Raw genomic sequence first — 24,283 nt, forward strand, 5'->3', positions numbered from 1 at the left:
CAAATCTACCAGGAGGGACTGCCTCCCTATGATAAGATATCTGCACCATCGCACTCCTTGCCTCAGGTCCCCTTTGTATGTTTGAATCCCTTAGACAGTACCTGTTCTTTCTGCATTCGGTTATAAGGGATAGGAGTCAATGGGAGGTGGTGACTAGGCTGATAGTTGGTGAATTGTCTATAAAATCTTACTGCCTCAGTGCCCAGTATAGCTCTCATTGGGTAAACTGGTGCAATGGCACCAGCACAGAGGGGTAACAGTGACTCTTTGCATGCAAGATATGCTTTTCAATCAGGTTAGCAGTGCTTGCAGTGGAGCACATGTCTAAATTTAGGATTGATATACAAAACCCCTTCATAACTGGGGACTTTAACATATGTGTTTACAAATATATGCCGAATTTCACGATGGAGGCACAAATCCAAAAATTGGCAGGTTCATGCTTTGGCATTTTAAGATCCCCAAGGAAATGTTTGCAAATGCTATCCTTCCCTTCCAGAAGGATAGTTGTGCAGAGTTTTATATAAAAAACCATATTTCTAAATCCTTCCCTCTTCTATCCCTCCACTATCCTTTTCAATCCAAATAACAGTCTAACATATTCACCACTCAAATTACTTTCAAATTTCACTATACTAATTCAACACTAATCCTTTATGGGTTCCTGAGTAGCGGGCTACTCGCAGAAAAAATGCTTCAACCCCCCATCAGGGGTAGCTAGGGCTATATAAATGCAATTACATTACAATACAATATATCTAGATGCAATGACAGAGGCAGCATATTAACAATCACGTGGCACACTATGCCAAGCACATATTATTAGCTCAGAAGTGTTTTTAAGCCACACCCTTAATTACATCAGTCAAGCCTTTGAGAGACCCACCAGTTTTTTCATCTCATTTAAAGACTGAATAAGCCGAAAAGCACCATATGCGCTTTCAGAATAATTAACATATATCAGTGATTCTAAAAGCCCACGTGGTGGACTTCTATGCAGATTCCTCCACCTGCGTATCCAGGAAACCATCTTCAGAACTGATAAATGAACTAATGATTATCAGTTCTGAAAAGTGGAGTGACCCCCCCCACCCCCCGTAGAGCCAGCTCTGTTCTGCAGAGAGTCTTGCCCTTCTTACCTTGAATAATTCTTACACCGATTGTTGCAAATGGCATTTTCTTTTAATTTATGAAACAACATCCATAAAAATGTTTTCTATTAGATCCAAACAGGATCCCAGATATGAGAAATGGGAGAATGTCACAGTGATTATTTGCAGTAGTGTTAGTGAGCTTCTACTATATTTCAATATTTAAAAAATGCAGCACTCTCCCTGAATATTAACTATAAACGCACATTTTGAACCTGTGTGTCTGTGCACTGTTTGTGATCTGGCCAAAGAGGACACGAGAGAGCTGAAAATGAATCATAAATTCAAAGGTGATCCGCACAGGGGCCCCTAAATACGTTTGGGCTAGGGTCCTTAAAATCCTTAAGATGTCCCTCAGCAACGCCTGTGTACTCAGTTAGGAAAGCAGAGGATCACTGGTGCTATGGAATGAGGCAGGTTGCCCCGGTTTCCTAATATACATTAGTGTAACTTTCTCGTGGTTTCAGATGCTCTGCACTGCAACTGGTCATTTCCAACATGACGCAACCAGTGTATGCCAATCACCAACATGAAGGCCTTCCCCAGGGCCGGTCTGGCCGTAGCAGGCTTTGGCCATTTGCCCGGGAGACTGGAAGGGTTGGGGCCAGTTTAGGAGCAGCGGGGGCCGGTTTTGTTACTGGTGGCAGTTTTGCAACGATGCTCCAATATCGGTGCCAGTAACAAAAGCAGCAGTGTTGGGGACCGGTTTTGTTCAGCAGTAGTGCTTGACACTTGCCCACCCGTAAAATTTGCCAGGGCTGCTTTGGGTTACCAATCAGGCTACACCTGCCCCATCAAGCCGGCCTCCTGCATTACAGTACCCAGGTCAGTTATCTGCACAATCAAGAAGGAACCACTCTCGCTGCACCCACACCTGCGCCCGGGTTCTTGCCGCATAGAGCCTTGGCTGCAGCGTACAGAGACCTTACACTGCCAAACACAGAGAAAAGAAATTAGAGGGAACATTGCTGCTCACCAATGAGTGTACTATCGGTGGGCCCGATGCACAGAACTAACTTAAGACAAAATCCTAAACTTACTACCATTTACTCATGTTGGTATTTACAGAAGGCACTTACTCAGTGATGAGTAAGTGCCTTCTGTGAATACCAAAATGAGTAAAGGCACTTACTCATTTTGGTTTTCACAGAAGGCACTTACTCATTAATGTGTAAGTGCCTTCTGTGAATACCAAAATGAGTAAGTGACTTCTGTGAGTACCAAAATGAGTAAGCGCCTTCTGTGAATACCAAAATGGTAGTAAGTTTAGGATTTTGTCTTAAGTTAGTTCTGTGAAACGGGCCCCATGTACCTACCACCAGGCCTCTAACAGGTGGCCCTAAGAGACTTGGGGAAGGTGCTGTGGCACTCCCTACAGGAAACCTGGTCATGGGTGGGGACTTTAATGGGATAGTTTCTAGTAGTATGGATCGCTACCCTCCTAGGATACTTAACACAATACAGGTGGGATTCTATTAAATTCCTGTTCAGCAGTAGTGCTTGACACTTGCCCACCCGTAAAAATTGCCAGGGCTGCTTTGGGTTACCAATCAGGCTAGTGTATCGTTGGAGAATACTCCATCCTAATGAGGTACATTTCACCTTTTTTCTCAGGGGCCCATAAAAGCTTCTCCCGCATTGACTACATCCTCATTTCTTCTGATCAGATCCAATGTATTCAACAGATCAAGCACCTAGTGAAAGGGATATCGGATCATTCCTCAGTATGGGTGCAGTTTGCGATGCACTACAGTAGTACTACCTGTGTAGCATCCATAAACCCATGGCACCTGCGCAATCCGGTAATTAGACAAAAAATCACTAAAGAAATAGATTACTACTTTAAGGAGAATGAAGGAACAGTAGACCATGCAGGTACCTTCTAGGAGGGCTTCAAGACAGTCATAAGGGGGCAGGCAGTGGCACAAGTGGCAGGGGCTAGGAAGGAAGGAAAAGAACGCAAAGCTGCTCAGTCTCAGTTTAGAACTGGAGATATCACAGCTGGAGAGTAAAGCCATCAGTGGGGGGACAGGAACCCACACATACTCTTAAGAAAACGAATACAGGGAGGAAGCTAGGGAAATCGCAAAAGAGTTAGATAGGCATAAACTGGGCCGTGTTTACTAGTTAGGGGACAAAGCCGGGAAATTGTTTGCATGGCTCGATAAGAGGGAAATGGTGAGTCGGCTGGTGATGGAGCTGGGAGAGAGTACAGGTGGCATCCTTAGAAGTCCCCAAGACATTGCTAACAAATTTGCAATATGCTATGAGAACCTATACAGGTCCAAATCCACTAGACAGGAAAGCGAGGTGACCGACTTGTTGTCGGAAATGCAATTACCACAATTAACAGAGGAGGACAAAGTCTTCCTAGACAGTGACCTCTACCAAGAAGAAATAGCACAGACTATCCGAACACTCCAGTTGGGAAAGGCAATGGGCCCAAATGGGCTTCCCATTGAACGATACAAATTGAAGCCAGATAGGATCGCCCCATACCTCAAGTCTATGTATAAGGAGAGTTTAGAGAAGAGATGCCTCCTGCAGGATCAGAGAATAGCCATGCTGGTGGTCATTCATAAAGAAGGGAAACCCAGGAGTAAATGTTCTTACTACAGGCCTATCTCCCTGCTAAATGCAGAAGTCAAAATACTAGCCACGCTCTTCGCAGCCAGATTGGTGTGTGTGATTTCCGTACCAGTCCGCCTTTATGCTAGCTAGAAAAACTTCACTAAATCTGAGCCCACTGAATGGGGTCATGGGGATGGGAGGGACACTGAGGGAGGATGCAGTGGTGGTGTCACTCGATGCCACCTTGGCTTTTGACACCATAGAATGGCTGTACTTATTTGCAGTATTGAGGAGATTGGGCTTCGGCCCTAGATACACAGGCTAGGTTCTGCTTCTATACTAAGCACCACTTGCCTAAGTCGTGGTCAATATTAAAAAATCTACGGTTTTCCAACTTTACAGAGGGACGTTGCAGGGGTGTCCCTTATCCCCACTGCTGTTTGCACTAACGTTAGAGCCTTTGGCTTGTTAGATCCGAAAAGATCCGGTAATTTGCGGGCTGCAATGGGTGGAGGGATGGGAGGATTGCATTTCCCTTCATGCGAACGATATTTTACTGTATCTGGCTCTGCCAACTAGGTCATTGCATTGGGTCCTCAATATTTTCACAACTTTTGGCACCTATTCAGTGTACGCAATAAACTGGACAATGTTGGTGTTGTTCGTATTACATGGAAACTCCCCCTCTCTTCCCAGGGGCTGTCCTGTGGAGATTGCTGAGGATGGCTTTAAATACTTGGGGTTGTACATCACCAAGGATCCTAAATTGTTCTACACTGCCAACTTGCTACCACCGTTACAGCGGCTGAGGCGTGATGTCAAAACATTGGAAGGTGTTGCCGCTTTCCCTTTTGGGCAGATCAGCATTATTCAAGATGATGTTGCTGCCTCGTTTCTTGTATAACCTACATAACGCACCAGATATGGTAACAGCGGCCTATTTCAAGGTGGTGAAGAGCACACAGAGAGAGCTACTCTGGGGTAACAGCCCGCCACAAATTGCAGTCTCAAAATTGGTACAGAACTGGCATGATGGGGGTATTGGGCTACCTAAGTGAAGATAACAAGGACCCCCTGGGAAGTGTATAGACTCCTAGGGCAGGGTAACAACTAGTGTGAAGAAAATCCCAGGACGTCTAATGTACACTGTGAACAATCGGGATAGATCAGTAATCAAGCAGGGAAATCACGAGTTTTGACAAAATCTATATAAAATATATATTTTTAATGAATATTTGTTTAAAAACACCATATAAAATAAGACCATAAGGTCAAACCATTTAATAAGGGTAAAAAATATAGAACAATAACGTACAATTCTAATAATCAAACAACATAAAAGTCATAATTAATACAAAAAATGGACAAAAAGCATATAGTACGTCAAATATTAAAAAAAGAGCATAAGAACTCGACGCGCGTTTCGGCAGTAACCCGCCTTCTTCAGGAGACATAGAATAAATCCTGAAAATACATATATAAGAAAGAAAAAATGTCTATTAAAACACAATCCATATATTAACATATCAAAACATAACATTCCTTTTTATCATACTGACCCTCCATAACAATTTGTTCACTCAGTGGCAATAATAACCGAAAGATATCAATCGATTGTACAGTACTCAACTTACTAAAACTGATCATGGATTGATACCTCTTATGAGGTCTCAACCTTATTCCTAAAAGAACATATAGCTAAAAGCTTCTTCATACATTGATATTTTTTAGCTATATTCTAAACATTACATTATTGTACCCCAATGGTGGAGGTTGTCCATATGAAACAGATTGATTCATCATACTGATTGTGAACATCAAAATATATTTACAACATATGCAAGATTACTTACAAACATTGGACGCTCTATCCACGCAGTAACACCATTAGAAGGTGACACCTTCGTAGATTGGATGGTATAAATTTAGTTTCAAGTAGAGGATATTCCTGATGATATAAGAGGAGACATAATTTAAGTAAGGCAACACCTAGGATATAATTATTTAGATCTGCCACTGGATGGGTCAAACAAACTGTGCAAGACATGTGGAAAGTCCTATACTAATCCAGCCTGCAGTAGATGGCATCGGAAGTTACTGGCTATTCTTATAGATTATCAAGAAAATATAATTACTTGATCTCCACATTAGTGCAGGGCGGTTAGTACCAGAGTGAACAAATGCCAAACCTCCTGAAGTTTAATCTGGTTTTCAAATATAATCATCTAACTAGTAGAGACGTTACTGCAGGCAATTATAAAAGAAATATATGTATGTATATATAAGGGGAAGAGTGTGTAAAACCATTCAAGTTTACATCTATATCCATCGTCGATGGGGCGTATTACTCAAACCCTAATGCAGTTCTATAGTTACATAGTAGTGCGTCATATAAGTACCTTCGTATTTTCAGGGAAGTAGGCGATGTACGTAGCGCAAAAAGGACGATTATAAAAGCGATGGTCACGGTGATACTGGTGAGACAAAGAATAGTGGTGTGTCAACAAAAGCCAACTTTATTTATTTTACTACATGAAATTGATAAATACTATAGTTGGGATAGGTCATAAGGACTTTATCTGATAATGAAACCTATTTGGCTTTAAACGATGCTGAGTGTTTAGATTACCTTTAGAATTTTTGATGCGATGCACCAGAATTGTAATACAGAAGATTTTGCTCGATATTGGTACACTCGAGAACAGAAAAAAATGATTTCTGCAGATAGAATCATGAATGCGGGTTATTCCTGTTTAAAACTACAATCTTTGTTAAGCATAAAATTGAGGGGAATATTTAGAGTGCCCGATATGCCTAAATTCTTACCTTAATCAGTGAAACAATGGACAGACAGCAAAGTAATGCTGTTCCAGCGTTCAAGATGTAAGGGTCCTACTTCCTCATATAAAATTGCTCAGCCGTCTCTATGAAAATATATATGATTGGGGATCAGTAAGGTTAACATCTTTGTCCGTCACAACAACTAGGGGGATAGAGTAATAGTAGTCTCAGATTGCCCTCAATTCTTACCTTGAAACTATGAACAACACGCGGGCAGCAGGGTGGTGCTGTTCCAACGGTCGTTTCGTGAGGATCCAACCTCCACACATAAAACAGATCAGCCGTCTCTGTGAGGGGAGTGACGGTTGGGAGACGGTCATATTATGTTTAATCTGAATTGTGGTTAAATGAGAACGGTCTCACAGAGCCCAAATGCCCTCAATTCTTACCTTAAAACTATGAACAACACGCGGGCAGCAGGATGGTGCTGTTCCAACGGTCGTTTCGTGGGGATCCAACCTCCACACATAAAACAGATCAGCCGTCTCTGTGGGGGGAGTAACAGTTGGGAGACGGTCATATTATATTTTAATCTGAATTGGGGTTAAATAAGAACGATCTCACAGAGCCCAAAGAGCCCGACGCGACGTATTCCTTACCTTAAAAAAATAGATACTGGGCGGACAGCAGGATGGTGCTGCTCCTATGCTCGTGTTGTGGGGACCCGACCTCCACGGAAAACAAGGATAGCCGCCTGATAATTGGGATCCTATTTAAACCCTATTCTTTGGCGCGCAAATTGCAGCGTCGTTGCTAGTCTCCGTAAACCTAAACGAAGGACTACTAGGGAGGTAAACATACTTTACTCGTCCCAATCCAAAATGGCGCCTGTCTAGTATCGGGATTGTTTACTTCATTGAGATATTACACTCATTTTACCGATTTTTTGTATTAATTATGACTTTTATGTTGTTTGATTATTAGAATTGTACGTTATTGTTCTATATTTTTTACCCTTATTAAATGGTTTGACCTTATGGTCTTATTTTATATGGTGTTTTTAAACAAATATTCATTAAAAATATATATTTTATATAGATTTTGTCAAAACTCGTGATTTCCCTGCTTGATTACTGATCTATCCCGATTGTTCACAGTGTACATTAGACGTCCTGGGATTTTCTTCACACTAGGTATTGGGCTACCTGACATCGAAAAGTATTGTTGGGCGGCTAAGTTATCCTTCATTAATCATTGGGTCTATAAGCCCTATGATGACCCCGGATATGCGATGGACAGGTGGCTATTGCCAGGTAGTAACTACATGAGAGCCTTGTATTCTAACCTGTCCAAAATAGGACTGACAGAACCTACTTAACATGCAGTACAGGCATGGCACATAGCACAGAAAAGTATGGGATGGGCAAAGACTGTAACACTCGCCACCCCACTGTGGGATGCTGAACAGCTCGGATCCCTTTGGAAAATGAAAGGCTTTGCTGAGAGGGACACTATTGGGATATTGCATTTGGGGAATCTGTGGGAAAAGAGAGAGGTAGCAACCTTTGAGATGTTACAACGAGAGTATGAGCTGGCAGAGAGTGAGAGATTCAGGTATTTGCAGGTGTGACATGTATAAAAAGCGGTATTGCCCTGGGAGGGTTCGATCCCAGAGGCCTTGCCTCTTTAGGATCAGCTTTTAGATGGATACCTGCCATGCAAGGTACTCTCGCTGACTAATTCCAAACTGATTAATAACTCCCCGGATCCACTTCACCAGCTCCGGACAAAATGAGAACAAGAATTACATGATTTATATGAGTAGGAGTGGCGTGAGGCCTTAATGTCACCCAGAGAGGTGGCGATTTTGTCAAAGCTGAGGCTAGTGAAATTGAAAGTGCTGCATAGAAATGCTCTACAGGGCACACGTTAGTTAACCCCTTCCATGCTCATGACGGAACAGTTCCGTCATGAGCTACGGTTGAGCTGTGCTCATGACGGAACCGTTCTGTCATGACCACGCCCGTTTCTATTAGGGCCCAGCACCGGAGGGGGAATCGCGGTCGCACAGAAAAGGTTAAGATGGATAATAAGGAGGATGCTAATTGTAGACGTAACTGCAGTCAAGAGGGTACGTTCCTACATATATTGTGGGAAAGCCCACTGATAGTAGCATACTGGGAAGCAGTCCTCAAATGCATGGGGGAAGTACTGGGAACTCACCTAGAACGAACTGAATCCAAAATTATGCCTTTTGAATATTTGGGACCCTTCAAATATTGGAACTAAGGAGAAGTCATGGGTGACCCTAGGGGGAATTGTAGCAACAATAAACATTGCAAGAAAGTGGAGAGCACCGGAGACGCCAACAATAAGGGAATGGGTGAAAGATATGGACTGGTGTATGTTCCGAGAGAAAACAGTGTATATCTCAAGGGGATGCCCAAAAAAATGGATGCAAGTATGAAGTAAGTGGAACTCTTACAGAGGAGATACGTGCTCTGCCCAAGCTACCAGATCACACCTCCTCGGAGGACATGGAGATGTAGGTGGGGGGGGGCCCTCATAAATATTGTCGACCAAATAATTGTAAAGAAATGTAGTGATATGCTAACGATGCCCAAACATGTAATGCCTGTATATCTGTATTGTTTATTGTTTGTCCTAATAAAAAGAATAAAAAAATATATAAATGTAATTTAACAAGTCATGAGTGATGTAATTTACGAGGTCATGAGTAGTGCATGGTGGGGGTATATGGTATTTTTAGTTCGCTAAAATACAACCAGTGGATTTCAGTGTTTTTCAATTTTTTTATCTTTAATTCTTACCTTAGTTGAATACCTAACTATAATGTCATTTCATCCTTTGTTATTTCTGTCAATGTCTGTTATTCCTTCTTATTGTAATTTGAGCACATGCCCATGCCAGGTAGCCAATCGTCCTGTACAACTTCTCGAGGAGTGTCCAACCCCCACTGCCCTGTCCTCTGGCTGTGTGCACTGATAGTTAGTTACAGGGCCTCGCCTGTGGCTAGACCCTGCACCCGACCTGCCGCATAGTGGCCACCCCCGCTGCGTGCTGCTTTGAACAAGAAAGAATCTGTTAAATGTATGTGTGCATGCAAGATTACTGCATGAATGCACATGTGTGAAAGAGACAGCATGTTCAAGTACAAGTGTGTGAACAGACATGTGTGGCTATCTCAGTGAATGTGATTGAAAATGAGTGAGTGAAAGTGGGTGTCAGGGATTCGAGTGAGAATGAGAAAGAGTGACTCAAACTGAGTGAACATGAGGGAGTCTTTTTGAATGAGAATGTGAGGCTGTGAGATTGAGAGTGACTGAGAGTAAGAGGAGTCCAAGTAGGTGAGTAAGTGTGACAGAGTGAGTGAGATTGAATGAGTGTGATGGACTGAATGAGTGTGAGAGCGAATGAGTGTGAATTACTGAGTGATAGATTTGAAAATGAATGAGAGTGAGCATGTGTGAGTCAAAGTGAGCAGCAAGGACATGAGTGAGGACAATTGAGGGTCAATGAAACTGTGAGTGAGAAGGTGTTAGTCTGAGAGAATGAAATGGAGAGTGAGTGAGAGTAAAAGCAAGTGCAAGTCAGAGTAATAGACTGAAAGAGAGCAAGCAAGTGTATGAGAGAGTGAGTGAGTGTGAGAAAGAATAGGTATGAGTGAGTGTATGTAAGGGAGGTGAGGCCTTGAGTGAAAGTAAGTTAGAGTGATCTATAGGAAGTAAGAATTAATGAAAATTTGTAGGAAATTATTGAAACATAGTGAGACTGAGTGAGAATGAGAGAGACTGTCAGATTGAGAGTGACTAAGAGTAGAACTGTGACCAAGTGAGTGAGAGAGTGAATGAGTGAGATTGAATGAATGTGAGTAAGTGAGTAAAGGTGAGAAAGCTGAGTGAGTTTGTTTCTGCAGGTGTTACGCTTGCAATCATGGCATACTGAAGTTAATTATTGGCATTGAGGGGACTCAGAGCAACATGCTAGAATTGGCATTCCTGAGGTAATTCTTGGTATATGCAGTACCCCTGGTGACATGCTGGTGCTGGTACTCTAGAGGTTATTCTTGACCTGGGGTTATCAGTAACAAAACGTTGGTGCTAACATAGTGGGGGTAATTTTGTCATATTGGGTCCCGAAGGCAAAATGCTGGATCTGACATATTGAAGGTTATTCGTGGGCCACAGGGCACTCATTGCAAAATGTTGAAGCTGGAATATTGTAGCCTTTTCTTGGAATATGGCGCATCCATGGCAAAATGCTGGTGTTGGCACACTAACATAAGAGACAGCAGTGGCAAAATGCTGGTGCTTGCATATTGGAGGTAATTCTTGGTCTTTGGTGTAACCTTGGCAAACTGCCAGACCTGACATATTTGAGGTAATTGGGGTGAATGGGATACTACTAGCAAAATGTTATTGATGGTATATTGGAGGTAACTTTTGGCGTAATGGAAGTCAAACTATGGTGTTTGGTCAGGGAACAGGCAACCCTGCAAAAGATTATTGATGTAACTTTTGACATGGGTTAGCTAAGGTATATTGACTGCATCAATGTAAAAATTCAGACACTGGCATTTCATGTTGTTTTAGTCATAATCATGCCAAAGTGTATTCCTGGCACAATGGAGATAATTATTGACACAAGGGACACACACGGCACATATTGAAATAATGGTCTCATGTCAGGCGTGATCTCTCCTGCATATTATTTCCTTTATAATTTGTTTATACTATTCGTGACTTTTCTTGCATTTACTGTTATGTATAACTTGCGTTTTGTATTGGAAAGCGCTGTGATATCCGTAATGATCTTGTCCGCACTATATAAAACCTTCTAAATAAAAAAAATAAACTCATGTGGGCTGTTAGAATTCATAGGTTGGGCACACAATGAATCACAAATACACTTGTTTGCCCCAATGCTGTTCAAAATGTTCTCAGAGGAAGAATACCCCCCCCCTCACTTCACCCACTCACTGGAGTCCAGTGCTAGTATTATGCACCACCATTCTCAAAACTCACCAAATAAAGCTGCGCAGGGCAGGTTACAGATATTATTCAAACAGTTGTTGGAGCTCTATGCCCAATTAATACCCACATGAATCAGAAAGCAGATTTTTAGAGATTGGAGGTTTTGGAGGGTGAGGAGAAGACAGGGACCGCCTAATAAAGCATCATTTGTAAAACTTTTGTTAGACTCTTAGTTAAACAGTGATGTATGTGTTGTAGTTGGAGGGTAGGGTCAACAAACAAGTGTCAGGAACTATTTTGGTAGGCAGTAAGTTCTTTATTGAATGTTAGGCCCTTAGGTTATAGTCACAGCAAGTAGGTCTTATTATGGCCGTATTTCTTCTCCATCCTTAATCAACTCCCATGCTTCATTCAAACTCATCATTCTTTGATTCATCACATTCTCACAGCATCTGCTCTCAACATTCTAGTGAATGCCCACTCAGCCCATACATACATAGAGAAAGCACCCAGTACAAACCAGACACCAGACTCAAAACTCTTTACACAAATGGCATACATGACACCAAAACAACAATAACTCAAAGGCAACAAGACAAGCTCAATACTTTCTCCATCTGTTATATTCGAAAGTTAGTCCTGTGTAGCGAAGCAGCTTATTTCTTACAATGTCCTCACAATAACATTTCAGCTGTGACCTTTTGCACATATTTGCGTGCACAACAATGCTGGATTAGTTTCCCCAAAACTAAACTTGTTTACACATCTAGCTTCGCACAACATTATCACAATGCCCTAGGTACACTTAGAGTAGGTTTTGCATCGTAGGAGTACTCTCGAATACCTCCTTGTTTTTTATATGCCTGCAGCGCAATGGCTTCTCTATATTTACAAGGCCATGTAAAGTCACCCTGCATGACTTTTCATGGCCTTGTCAATATGTTTCCCTTTCCCTTTCACGCATAACTCTGCGTGAAAGGGGAGTTCCATAGGTGCTGCTGTGGGTGTTCCCACGCAACATGCATGGAACTTGCCACATTCCCAGATTTACAACATTTAGTGAACCTGGGAATGCGTCACAACAGGAGAAATACATTTATTTCTCCTCGTTTTTTCCTCTTTCTATGTATTCTGCATTCTTCAGCATGCATAGAAAGAAGGAAGGAATGCGCTGTATCTTGTGGATACAGAGCATTCCTGACCCCTGATTTAGATGCGCAGCAGGAATGCTTGCTGCCTTGCTGTGTGTCAAAATATTGTAAGTGAGGCCCTCAATACCCAGTCACAGTAGCTAGCCAAAGAAACATGACTGTGTACCAGATGGAAGAAAACACCTGAATATGCACCCAGCACCACACTCTTGGCAAGCTGCAGAAACATCAGATGGAACATGTGTTGCACACAATAAAGACAGCTTCCAGTACATGTAGACAGAAACCTCTGGAAATATAATATTCAAACTTTGTCTTGAATTCATGCATTCACAGGCACAAACAAGACAATCACTAATGTCTCCAGTACTACACAACTGTCAAATCCTCCCATTTGAACAAAAAAACACCTGGTCCCAGGGCACATATATGTAAAACAAAAACACAACAAGAAACAAACACACAATAATACCTCACAATAATATGATCTGCAGTCAGTGCCAACCACCTGCTGAAACATCCTATTGGTGATAGTTTCTACAACACACTCAAGTGGATCTTGTGGCTTGAGCCCATAACACACAGGGTATTACACTTCCCTACATTCAATTATGTGGCAGGGTATAGTGACTTCTCCCTCTTTTGCACACTATTGAATACTCATCCATGCCATCTCATGAGAGAGGATACTACTCTTACTCACTTTATAACACAATAGAGTGCTCCCCATGCATCCTCACGTGACATGGTATTACTCTTCCCCACTTTTGCATACCCCAGAGTCTTCTTCGATGCATCCTCACATGATTGGGTTCTGCTTGTTCCAAATCTCGCACACCACAGGTTACTCCCCAGATGCTTCTTCACACCGACCACTACTCTTCCCCAATGTCTCAAACACTAGGAAATACCCCCATGCTTCCTCACACAACAGTGTACTACCCTTCCCCAATTTTGGACTCCACTGGTTACTTCCCAGTGCTACTTTGACTATATTCCAAAATTTAGCAATATGAGCTGCTGAGGTACTGCTGTTTCCTCAATTGCACACAAACTCCATGGCCCCATCACCTCTTCTCTTAATTCCATAATACACATAACTTGAGGCAAAGTACTCTATAGTTGAATTCACACGAATCAATATGTGAATCTACAACAGAGAGGACCAAATTAGGATGTCGGTCAAAAAGCCTCCAACCACAGGCCTGAGGCATTCCGACAGACATCCTTGGTTTGAATTCCGACCACCGAATTACAATTACGGCGGTCAGAATTCACCCCGGAAGGTCATTCTGGCTGTCTTCCGATGGGCTCAAGTAGCCCATCGGCCAGTTAGGACCATCACTATAGTCCCATAAGGGACAGCATTTCTGCAGTCAGGATTGTGATGTTGGTTTTCGACAGGCTTTCATGTCGGGCATTCCAACATGGAATGCCTGTCGGAGAGCGACTTTGAGGGCCCCTATCAGGGCCCCCCTTCTTCAGTGGCCTCTGGTTGGGGGCCAAGGGGGCACCTATGGTGCCCTGCTGTAAATTCCCGTGAGGTGCCTGCCACACGGTGCAGGGATTTACAGTTACTCCCATTTCTCTATGGGAGCCTGTGCTGCGGATGGTTTCCGACTGCCTCACAAGCTCCTATAGGGAAATGGGAGTCTGTGACTGCACCGGTATACAGACATAATATCGATTCCAAAATATCGACTGGACATAATATCGAGGTAAAAATATAGACTAGACAAAATATCGACCAGACATAATATAGACTACAAAAATATCGAGTAATATAGATATTAATAGCCAAAATATCGAATCAAAAATATGGACTAGACATAATATCGACTAGATAGAATATAGACAACCAAAATATCGAAAATAAGGTAAGTTTTAAATAATTGTGTAATATAAATGTGTAGCGGGTTGTGGGTTTATAGGGGAATAGGGTGGGAAGTAATTTAATTATAATTAATTAAATCTGTAATATAATTGAAATTGTAAATTAATTATTAATTGTTAATTAATTAAAATATAATTGGTAAGTAATAATAATTGATTAATTGATCAATAAATAATTTTTAGTAAATTATTTTCTGTAGCGGGTTGTGGGTTTATAGGGGAATAGGGTGGGAAGTAATTTAAATATAATTAATTAATTATGTAAATTAATTATAATTGTTAATTAATTATTAATTGGTAATTAATTAAAATATAATTGGTAATTAATAATAATTGATTAATTGATAAATAATTAATTTTTAGTAAATTATTTTCTGTAGCGGGTTGTGGGTTTATAGGGGAATAGGGTGGGAAGTAATTTAATTATAAATAACTATTAATGTAAATTAATAATAATTGTTAATTAATTATTAATTGGTAATTAATTAAAATATAATTGTTAATTAATTATAAATATTTAATTGATAAATAATTAATATTTAGTACATTATTATCTGTAGTGGGTTGTGAGTTTATAGGGGGATAGGGTGGGAAGTAATTTAATAAAAATGTATTAATTATGTAAATTAATTAAAATTGTTAATTAATTAATAATTGTCCATTAAATAAAATGTAATTGGTAAATAAAAGTAATTGGTATTGGAAATTAAATTTAATTGGTAATAATATTTATATTAATTATATTTATTTATGAAGTTTTTACTTTTTCTACTGTTGCACTCACTGGAGTGGGAATAGTAATTTTAGCCCCTACGCTATCCAGCGCTTTCTCTACTGTTGCACCCACTGGAGTGGGAATAGTAATTTTAACCCCTACTCTATCCAGCGCTTTCCCTACTGTTGCACCCACTGGAGTGGCAATAGTAATTTTAACCCCTACGCTATCCAGCGCTTTCCCTACTGTTGCACCCACTGGAGTGGGAATAGTAATTTTAACCCCTACGCTATCCAGCGCTTTCCCTACTGTTGCACCCACAGGAGTGGGAATAGTAATTTTAACCCCTACGCTATCCAGCGCTTTCCCTACTGTTGGACCCACTGGAGTGGGAATAGTAATTTGAACCCCTACGCTATCCAACGCTTTCCATACTGTTTTACCCACTGGAGTGGGAAAAGTAATTTTTACCCCTACGCTATCCAGCGCTTTCCCTACTGTTGCACCCACTGGAGTGGGAATAGTAATTTTTACCCCTACGCTATCCAGTGCTTTCCCTACTGTTGCACCCACTGGAGTGGGAATAGTAATTTTAATTCCTACGATATCCAGCGCTTTCCCTACTGTTGCACCTACTGGAGTGGGAATAGTAATTTTTACACCTACGCTATCCAGCACTTTCCCTACTGTTGCACCCACTGGAGTGGGAATAGTAATTTTAACCCCTACGCTATCCAACGCTTTCCCTACTGTTGCACCCACTGGAGTGGGAATAGTAATTTTTACCCCTACGCTATTCAGCGCTTTCCCTACTGTTGCACCCACTGGAGTGAGAATAGTAATTTTTACCCCTACGCTATCCAACGCTTTCCCTACTGTTGCACCCACTGGAGTGGGAATAGTAATTGTTACCCCTACGCTATCCAACGCTTTCCCTACTGTTGCACTCTTTGGAGTTGGAATAGTAATTTTAACCCCTACGCTATCCAACGCTTTCCCTACTGTTGCACCCACTGGAGTGGGAATAGTAATTTTTACCCCTACGCTATCCAGCACTTTCCCTACTGTTGCACCCACTGGAGTGGGAATAGTAATTTTTACCCCTACGCTGTCCAACACTTTCCCTATTGTTGCACCCACTGGAGTGGGAATAGTAATTTTAACCCCTACGCTATCCAACGCTTTCCCTAGTGTTGCACTCTTTGGAGTTGGAATAGTAATTTTTACCCCTACGCTATCCAGCGCTTTCCCTACTGTTGCATCCACTGGAGTGGGAATAGTAATTTTTACCCCTACGCTATCCAACGATTTCCCTACTGTTGCATCCACTGGAGTGGGAATAGTAATTGTTACCCCTATGCTATCCAACGCTTTCCCTACTGTTGCACTCTTTGGAGTTGGAATAGTAATTTTAACCCCTACGCTATCCAACGCTTTCCCTACTGTTGCACCCACTGGAGTGGGAATAGTAAATGTTACCCCTACGCTATCCAACGCTTTCGCTACTGTTGAACGCACTAGAGTTGTTACAATAAATTTTAACCATTTTGCTATGCTACGGTAAAAATATTATATATGTTTATTTAATAATATGTATTATAAATATATATATATATATGTATTATTTTTGTTATTTTTTTTATTTACATTAATTATTTATTAATATTACATTTATTTAATAATGTTAACTTAGTTTATATTAAATATATTTATTATTATATTAGTTTTAACTTAATTTAAAGATATTTAAAAAAACGATATTTTGACAGTCTATATTTTTGTAACTCGATATTTTTGAGTCGATATTTTAGTACTTACCTGTTAAAAGATAGGCAGTCGATATTTTGTCCCTCGATATTTTAACCTCGATATTTTTGTATCTCGATATTTTTGTGGTCGATATAATGTCAGTGATCCAACTGTACCATGTGCGGTCACATTGTAATTGCGTTCAGTTTCAGTCGGTCGGTTTCGAAACCGCAGGGATGTCAGTCGGAGAAAACTCTGACTGACATCCTAATAAGGCCCAGAGTTGTGAGCTAAATATCATTTCCCTAATCTGACATTCAAACTCCACTTCCAATTCACAGCACATAATGTAAGTCCGACTCAAATGTAGAATGGTATTTTAAACCTCTCCAAAAATGCCTATCAACCATTACCTTCGGACAGCACATGCTTCAATAGTACACAAGAAGAAATCATGCAGAGCACATATCCCAAAAACTGTAAATGACCAAAAACTTTAAGATAACCAAGTGTGACAATAAAAAAAAACGTAATATTAAATATCATCGCCTGCCCCATTAGCATAAATATCCCTGTACTCACTGTTAACTTTGTGAAAATTATTAAACCTAATAAAGGCATTTCAAATCAATTTTTCTAATACTGAAGTTATATATATTTATATCAAACTGTACTGAATTCAAAGACAAAGAGACACAAGAATAACATCACCAGCATATCAAATGCCTCACATAATAATATATAACACTACTGCTCGTATCCTTCATACCCAGAGCTCACACTGAACTATTATAAACTGCTGACCATGTCACACACTTGCTGCTTCTTCTTGCTGTCTCATATTACAGACCGTGTGCTTTGGACTCTTCAATGAAGGCATACCACAGTTTTAACTCCATTCAGCTGGATTAATATCTTCTCTACCAGATCCTTGCCAACCATCCTCATAAGACTCTGCCTTCTTAGCAGCTATTCTGGCACTACTTGCTGGTGGAGGTGAGGATGGGCAGCCTCATGCTATCCCCGTCTGGTCACACAGTCTCTCTACATCTTTAGACAGTCCGCTCCTGTGTCAGGACTGGCTTCAAATTGAAACTAGAGTCCTGCTGCATCTCCATGCAGGTGGCACTAACAATTTGTCCTCGAATATAATAGCTGTAGGGCAGGGACATCACACAAGTGTCAACATCCATTTATGAAGAAGGTCACTTTATTCCATGCCTTTATGTTACAAGAAAAGCTGGTAGGTCCTCTTCGATTCGATTCGATAAGTCTTTATTTCGAATAAAAGATTCATAAAAGACAGTGTACAATCATACATACATATTAAAAAGCATTTTACAGTAAGATAACAATATACACATTTCATTCCTAGGAACAATAAAAAATACTTCACAACTGTGTATAATAAGACAGATGGGACGCAAATTAAATGCACATAGATAGATAGCACTAAAAGAACATACAGGATACTATGTGTAACTGATTGAGAACTTTCAACATACGGGGATACCCAATTTTTTGGATCGAATCAGCCAAGCCCATTTCAAAAATTTGGCAACACATACCACTACGGTTTCAGATCTAATAGTACGAAGTTTCAGGAGTGCATCTTGATAGCCACCACAATTAAGGGTCAAGCAAATCGGTCTTAACCACTTACTTCTTGGTGCTCCATAGATAGGACAACCAAAGAAGAAGTGTCCAACACTTTCTTCCTGGTCAAGGCACCAGGGGCAATTGTTACCTACAGACTTGTCCCATTTAGCTCTAAAAGTGTTAATGGGCAAAGTGCCAATACGAAACTGATGGTATAATTTTCGATCCAATACACTTGTAATTAGGTCCCAGTACTGTTCTAACGAAGGGGCAGCCTTGTGCACTAAAAAAGAGCCAGTTAAATTAACATCACATGATTGGTTAACAAGAACGGATTTTCTCCAGGCCCAGAAAAGCGCCTTAAACTCAAGTTTAGACGGAAATCTGGACCCCCCTGGATTAGACCAGAGGTCCGGAAGGCCCATCAGGTTCAATGTGTTTTTCACTACCCCAAACCATTGTAATTTGTGTGCCCCCCACATGAGTTTAACTTCCTCCAACTCTTGGGTAAACAGACCAAGCTCGGGAGTGGACCAGAGACGGCGCCAAAAGGCCACCAGACGGTACTGGGCCATCTCGTCGATTGGTCTGCAGCCAAGGTCCAACAGTAGGGGTTTAGTGGGGGTAGACTGGGGGAGGCTAACCAGATTCCGTAAAAACCTGTTCTGGGCGGTTACCAGACTGGAAAGATTCTTATGACCCCAGACTTCGGCTCCATAAAGGGTGGCAGAGACAACCTTCGCGTCATAAATTTTTAGAACAGGGGTAACGCACCTAGTTAACGAATTCCTCTGTTCAAGAATCAAGCTGCCAGCCAACCTATTAAATTTAAGTTTGGACGTTTCCACTTGGGGGTTCCAAGTGAGACGGTGATCTAGGGTCACTCCAAGATAAGTCATGGTCCTAACCTGCTCAATAGGGACTCCATTTAAGGAAACTGTGCACTTTGGGGGATTTTTCTTGCAAAAAACCATAAATTTGGTTTTGTCTGTGTTTATTTGCAAGTCGTTCAAAGTGCAGAACTCAGAAAATCTGTTCAGGGCTACCTGAAGCCCGGCTCTGGTTTTGGAGAGCAGAAGGGTGTCGTCTGCAAAGATCAGCATGGGGTACTTACGGCCACCCAACTTAGGAGCATCCGACTGGGTGTTTAGAAAAAAATGTGTGACCTGATTAATAAATAAAAGAAACAACGTGGGGGCAAGGACACAGCCTTGACGCACCCCTCGTTGTACTGGAAATTGTTTGGTCACCTGCCCCTGGCTACCCCACCTAACCTGGGCGTAGTTGTCCTCATGGAGTCTCTGGACTAAAATCAAAAGCTCAGGCGGAAAACCCATGCGACTAAGAGCCTCCCACAGCTTTTTCCTTGGCACTAAGTCAAAGGCCGACTTAAGATCGACGAATGCGGCAAATAACATACCTCCGCCCAACAGGACCACCTTCCAAAAAAGTAGTGTAAACCGGAAAACTTGGTCCACAGTACTAGTCCCAAACCTAAAACCCGCCTGCATGGGGGAAAGTACATTATTTGAATCGATCCAGTCCAGAATTCTTGCCAAGATCATTCTCGACACGATTTTCTGAACTGAGTCGATCAAACTAATGGGCCGATAGTTATTGGGAAGGGAGCGGTCACCCTTCTTATGTACTGGCAGAATTTCTGCCCCCTTCCATGAAAGAGGAATCTCGGCCCCTGAGGCTATGTTATTTGCCAGTAGGGTGATATAAGGGATCCATAGGTCAGGTTTGAGTTTAAAAAGGTCAGCAGGGATAGTGTCAATACCAGGAGCTTTGCCCGACTGAACTGACTCGAGAGCAAGTGCGGTGTCAGATTCCGAAAACAAGAGTCTATCTCCTGTTAGTGATAGTTGGGGTGGTAGAGCAGGTTTAGTCGTCAATACCTCCGCAACATTTGGGTCATTAAATTGAGCAGTATAAAAGTCAACCCACGATTGAGCAGAAACATGGTTTACCGGAATCTGGGCAGCAGGATCTTTTCCCCTCCTTATAATCAACCAGAAATCAGTTGGGTTAGGGGAATCACATGCACCAAGGAGGTCAAGCCAAAAGGAATCATCCCACTCTCGCTTTGCAGTCTGGATGGTACGCTTGTAGCATTGCCTTGCTATCCTTATGGCATCAAGGTTCCTTGCCTTTACGGCAGCTAGTAAGTTACTGTGGGCAGCTCTACACTTCTTATTATACCATTTTTTGTGTACTCTGGTGTTAGCAGGTCTAGATGGTTTCTTGAGAAGGTTCCTAAGGGTCAAAAAACACTCCTCATGAAGATTGGTAATTGTGGAGTCTGGGTTACCAGCAGAAGATAGCAAAAGCATTCTATTCCACACGTCCCGTACCTCTTCCTCGATCAATGGGATAAGTATAGGATCCTCCAACACCCTATGCCATTTCACACGGCGCCTGTTATCGCACAAAATAACATCGGATGTTAAGCTATTAGTGCTCCTAACAGGTACCCCCATACCTTGGACCAAAACCTCAAGTGAAAGGGGATTATGGTCGCTCTCTGGGCGAGACTCTATCACCATGTCTTGTACAATGGACCAATACTGCATGTTAATTAGTATATAATCGATACGGCTTGAAGACAAACCGTTGTCGAAAGTGTTGGACCCAAGACGATCGGAATGTGTACGCCCATTGGTGGCCCTAAGGCCCCATTCTAAGCAAAAGCCCAGCCAATGTAAGGCTGCCTCAGTGCCCCTGACAGCCTTTACAATAGTAAGTGGGGGAATTGCCCAAACAATATCTTCCTCAGAGCCCACATCCTCTGCCAAAGTGGAGATGGGCTCAATGGGGGTGTTCAGGTCTCCTGCTACTATTACGATCTGGTCAGTCCCGTAATTCTTAAATAAAAGATCCAGATCGTCCAGGACAGCTTGTTTTTTCCCACCCTGATGACCACGAGCATAGACATCAACTAAAAGGATATCAGTGGTATTAGGTTTGGTCAATCTAATACATAGAAGGTCCACACACGCCACCAGTGTTTCCCTACCATGAAAGCCCAGGTTATTTTTTATCCAAATAGTAAGACCACCAGAGGCCCTACCCTTGGGGCTCTTAATTGCTGGTTTAGAGAAGTTCAGGTAAACCAACCTATACAATGGGATAATTGACCAGGTTTCCTGGAGGATGACAATATCATAAGAGTCAATAAAATTGACCCAATCGTCATTCTCCAGGCGTCCCCGTAGTCCTGCGATATTCCAGGAAATTATTCTTAATGGGCAATCCCTGGACTGTGCACATGGTAGCAGTGATACTCCCTTAACTTCATTATTGGCCAAAGCAGGAATGAATAACGGATCTAAAGTTTCGCCCAAGTTATTAGATAACGATGACCCAACAATGGATAGGTTTGGAGATGGAGGTCTCCGTTGGTGGAGAGTATACCTAGGAGGCGGTGTATGTCCAGACCTCGCAAGTCAATCCACCTCCTCCAAACAACCAAACCTATTGGAGGTTGGGAACCCTTGCCACCAATTAGATTGATTCTGACCAACAAGACTATGGGTCGGGCGACTAACATTCCTAATAGTGGTCCATGGCCCCTCACTCGCTAGTTGTTGCCTAGGAGGGTAGAAAAAGGTAAGAGGCCTCACTACTATTGTGGAATTGGCCTCAAAAGATGGCCATGCACAAAGATACTGGGCGGTGTGGGGATCAGAAAATGAAACCACTACACAGTCACCAGCTATCGACTTATGGGTGCGGCCAATCCAAGGAACTCTCCGGACCATAAGTACACTACTTCTTAGATGATCGGGGAGCTGTTTATTGGAATTCAGCCAGTGAATGACTTTGTTTTTTAAAGAAAGGTCATTCTCCTGGGATTCTTGGCCCAACTCTGGAACACCGGCTAGTATAATAACATACGACCCTGCTTCTGGCGGAAGGTCAATAAACCCACCGCGAAAGTTATGGCGACTAACCTGACGTGTTGGGTTACGCGTCAAGGGCAGCCTAGGGGTATGGTTGGTTGATGCCCTAGTATCGGTATTCAACCTACATTGTGCCTTCTGTGGATGGAAGAGTTTAGGTACCGCTGGGCTAGGGGTAAGTACAGTAGTTTTTGCAGTGGTGGTACGGGGTTTTGGGATAGGTTTAGAAATAGGTAGAGTATCAGGAATGGTTGGGGCTGGTTGTGGGGGTGGATGAGCAGGTTCTATTTCTAAGGCCTGTGGTGTGGGTGCGGTCATACATGAATGCTTAGCATCCATTTCCTTAAGACTCAAACTAGCCAAAGTAACTATGGTCTTATCCATCTCAAGGAGATTATTCTCTATACGAGAGAGCCTTAGTTCTAGGGGGGAAAGCAACTGCTTTAGCGTTCCCCAGACTAGTTGGAGAAATTCGCTATCACCCTCCTTGACCTGCTCGGGACCGCTAGCCCGACCCTCCGAGGTGTTCATGTTATTCTGGCTAGGAGAGATAATAAGTATATCGTCTTCCACCATACTAACTATTTCAGAAGTAACATTTTGTGTTGGTTTAGGATTAACATCTTTCACCACAAGAGACCCCATGGCCCGCCTACTGTTAAAAAACTTTAGCCTTGCTATTCTAGCTTTTTTCCTAGCAAGTAAGGTTCTCGCAAGGCATTTCTTTTTGTGTGCTGCCGCTTTTTTAGCACTACAAAGGCTAGGTGCCTGTCTTGCTTTGGGAGGTGAAAAGGGGCCAGCAATACTAAACAGAGAGACGGATCCACTATTTTGTTGTGCTGGGTTATGTTGGGAAGTTAGAGGGGAGTGCAAAGGGATAATGGGGGGGACGGGGTGCACTACAACCGATGTTAGCAGTGGTCGTGGGTTGGCAGGACGATCGGGGGTACGGGCAGATGCAATATTCCCCAAAGAAGATTTTTTGGAATTGGCAATATGCGCGGACAGCCTGCGTGCAGCATCAAGTTCTAGAGAGACCTTATGCTGCATTTTGCTGATTTCCTCATCAATAGCCAAATTGGTTTTGACTAGGAAATCGTCTATGGACCTATTAGAGTTACTAGCAGCCATAAGGGTTTTGCTCCGGCTACCCCGTGAACACATATTACAGAGTACAGATCAATAAATAAATATACACACAACAATAAAACTGTAATATGTGCCACCCTATATAAAAATATGAAAATGAGATTAAAACCAAAGGGAGGTGGCCCAGCCCAGCCCTCTTAGACCTCGAACGGCCTCAAACGGCCCAGTCTTTGCCCTGTCTTCGCCCGGGCTGCGTCCCGCGCTGCGGGAGTGCTAAAGCAATAAATAGGGGGGGGCGGCAGCAGGGAGAGCGGACCGGAAGTTGTGAAATGGTCTCGCAGGGGCTCCTGGGCAATGGAGTCCCCTGCGCGCTCGCAGCCCCGCTGACCGCACTCACCCGGAAGCCTGCAGTCCCTCAGCAAAGTCCCGGTGTGCAGGTAGGCGATGCGGTACCCGCGGAGCGGGTGCGGCGAGGTGTGGCTCCTTATCCTCGGTTAGCCGCTGGGTAGCGAGGTCAGACCCAGAAATGCCTCCAAAGTGCCTCTGTTGCCTGGAAAAGCGTCCCGCCAAAGAAGAGGGTGAGAGAGGTTTAAAAGAGCAGGGGGCGGGGGGCGGCAGCAGGGAGAGCGGACCGGAAGTTGTGAAATGGTCTCGCAGAGGCTCCTGGGCAATGGAGTCCCCTGCG

The 24,283-nt window shown here is 42.5% G+C and overlaps 1 protein-coding gene across 1 annotated transcript in view; it reads left to right on the plus strand.

The window, feature by feature from the left end:
• Positions 1-3,326: 3,326 nt before the first annotated feature.
• Positions 3,327-24,283, plus strand: part of LOC144828072 (adhesion G protein-coupled receptor E3-like) — a 359,420-nt gene continuing 338,463 nt past the window's right edge. The window contains exon 1 of the mRNA XM_078686209.1: positions 3,327-3,750. Coding sequence (XP_078542335.1) covers positions 3,327-3,750 — 424 coding nt within the window. The remainder of the gene's footprint in view (positions 3,751-24,283) is intronic.

This window comes from Lissotriton helveticus, chromosome 4_1 (genome assembly GCF_964261635.1).
Source record: "Lissotriton helveticus chromosome 4_1, aLisHel1.1, whole genome shotgun sequence".
Classification (NCBI taxonomy): Eukaryota; Metazoa; Chordata; class Amphibia; order Caudata; family Salamandridae; genus Lissotriton; species Lissotriton helveticus.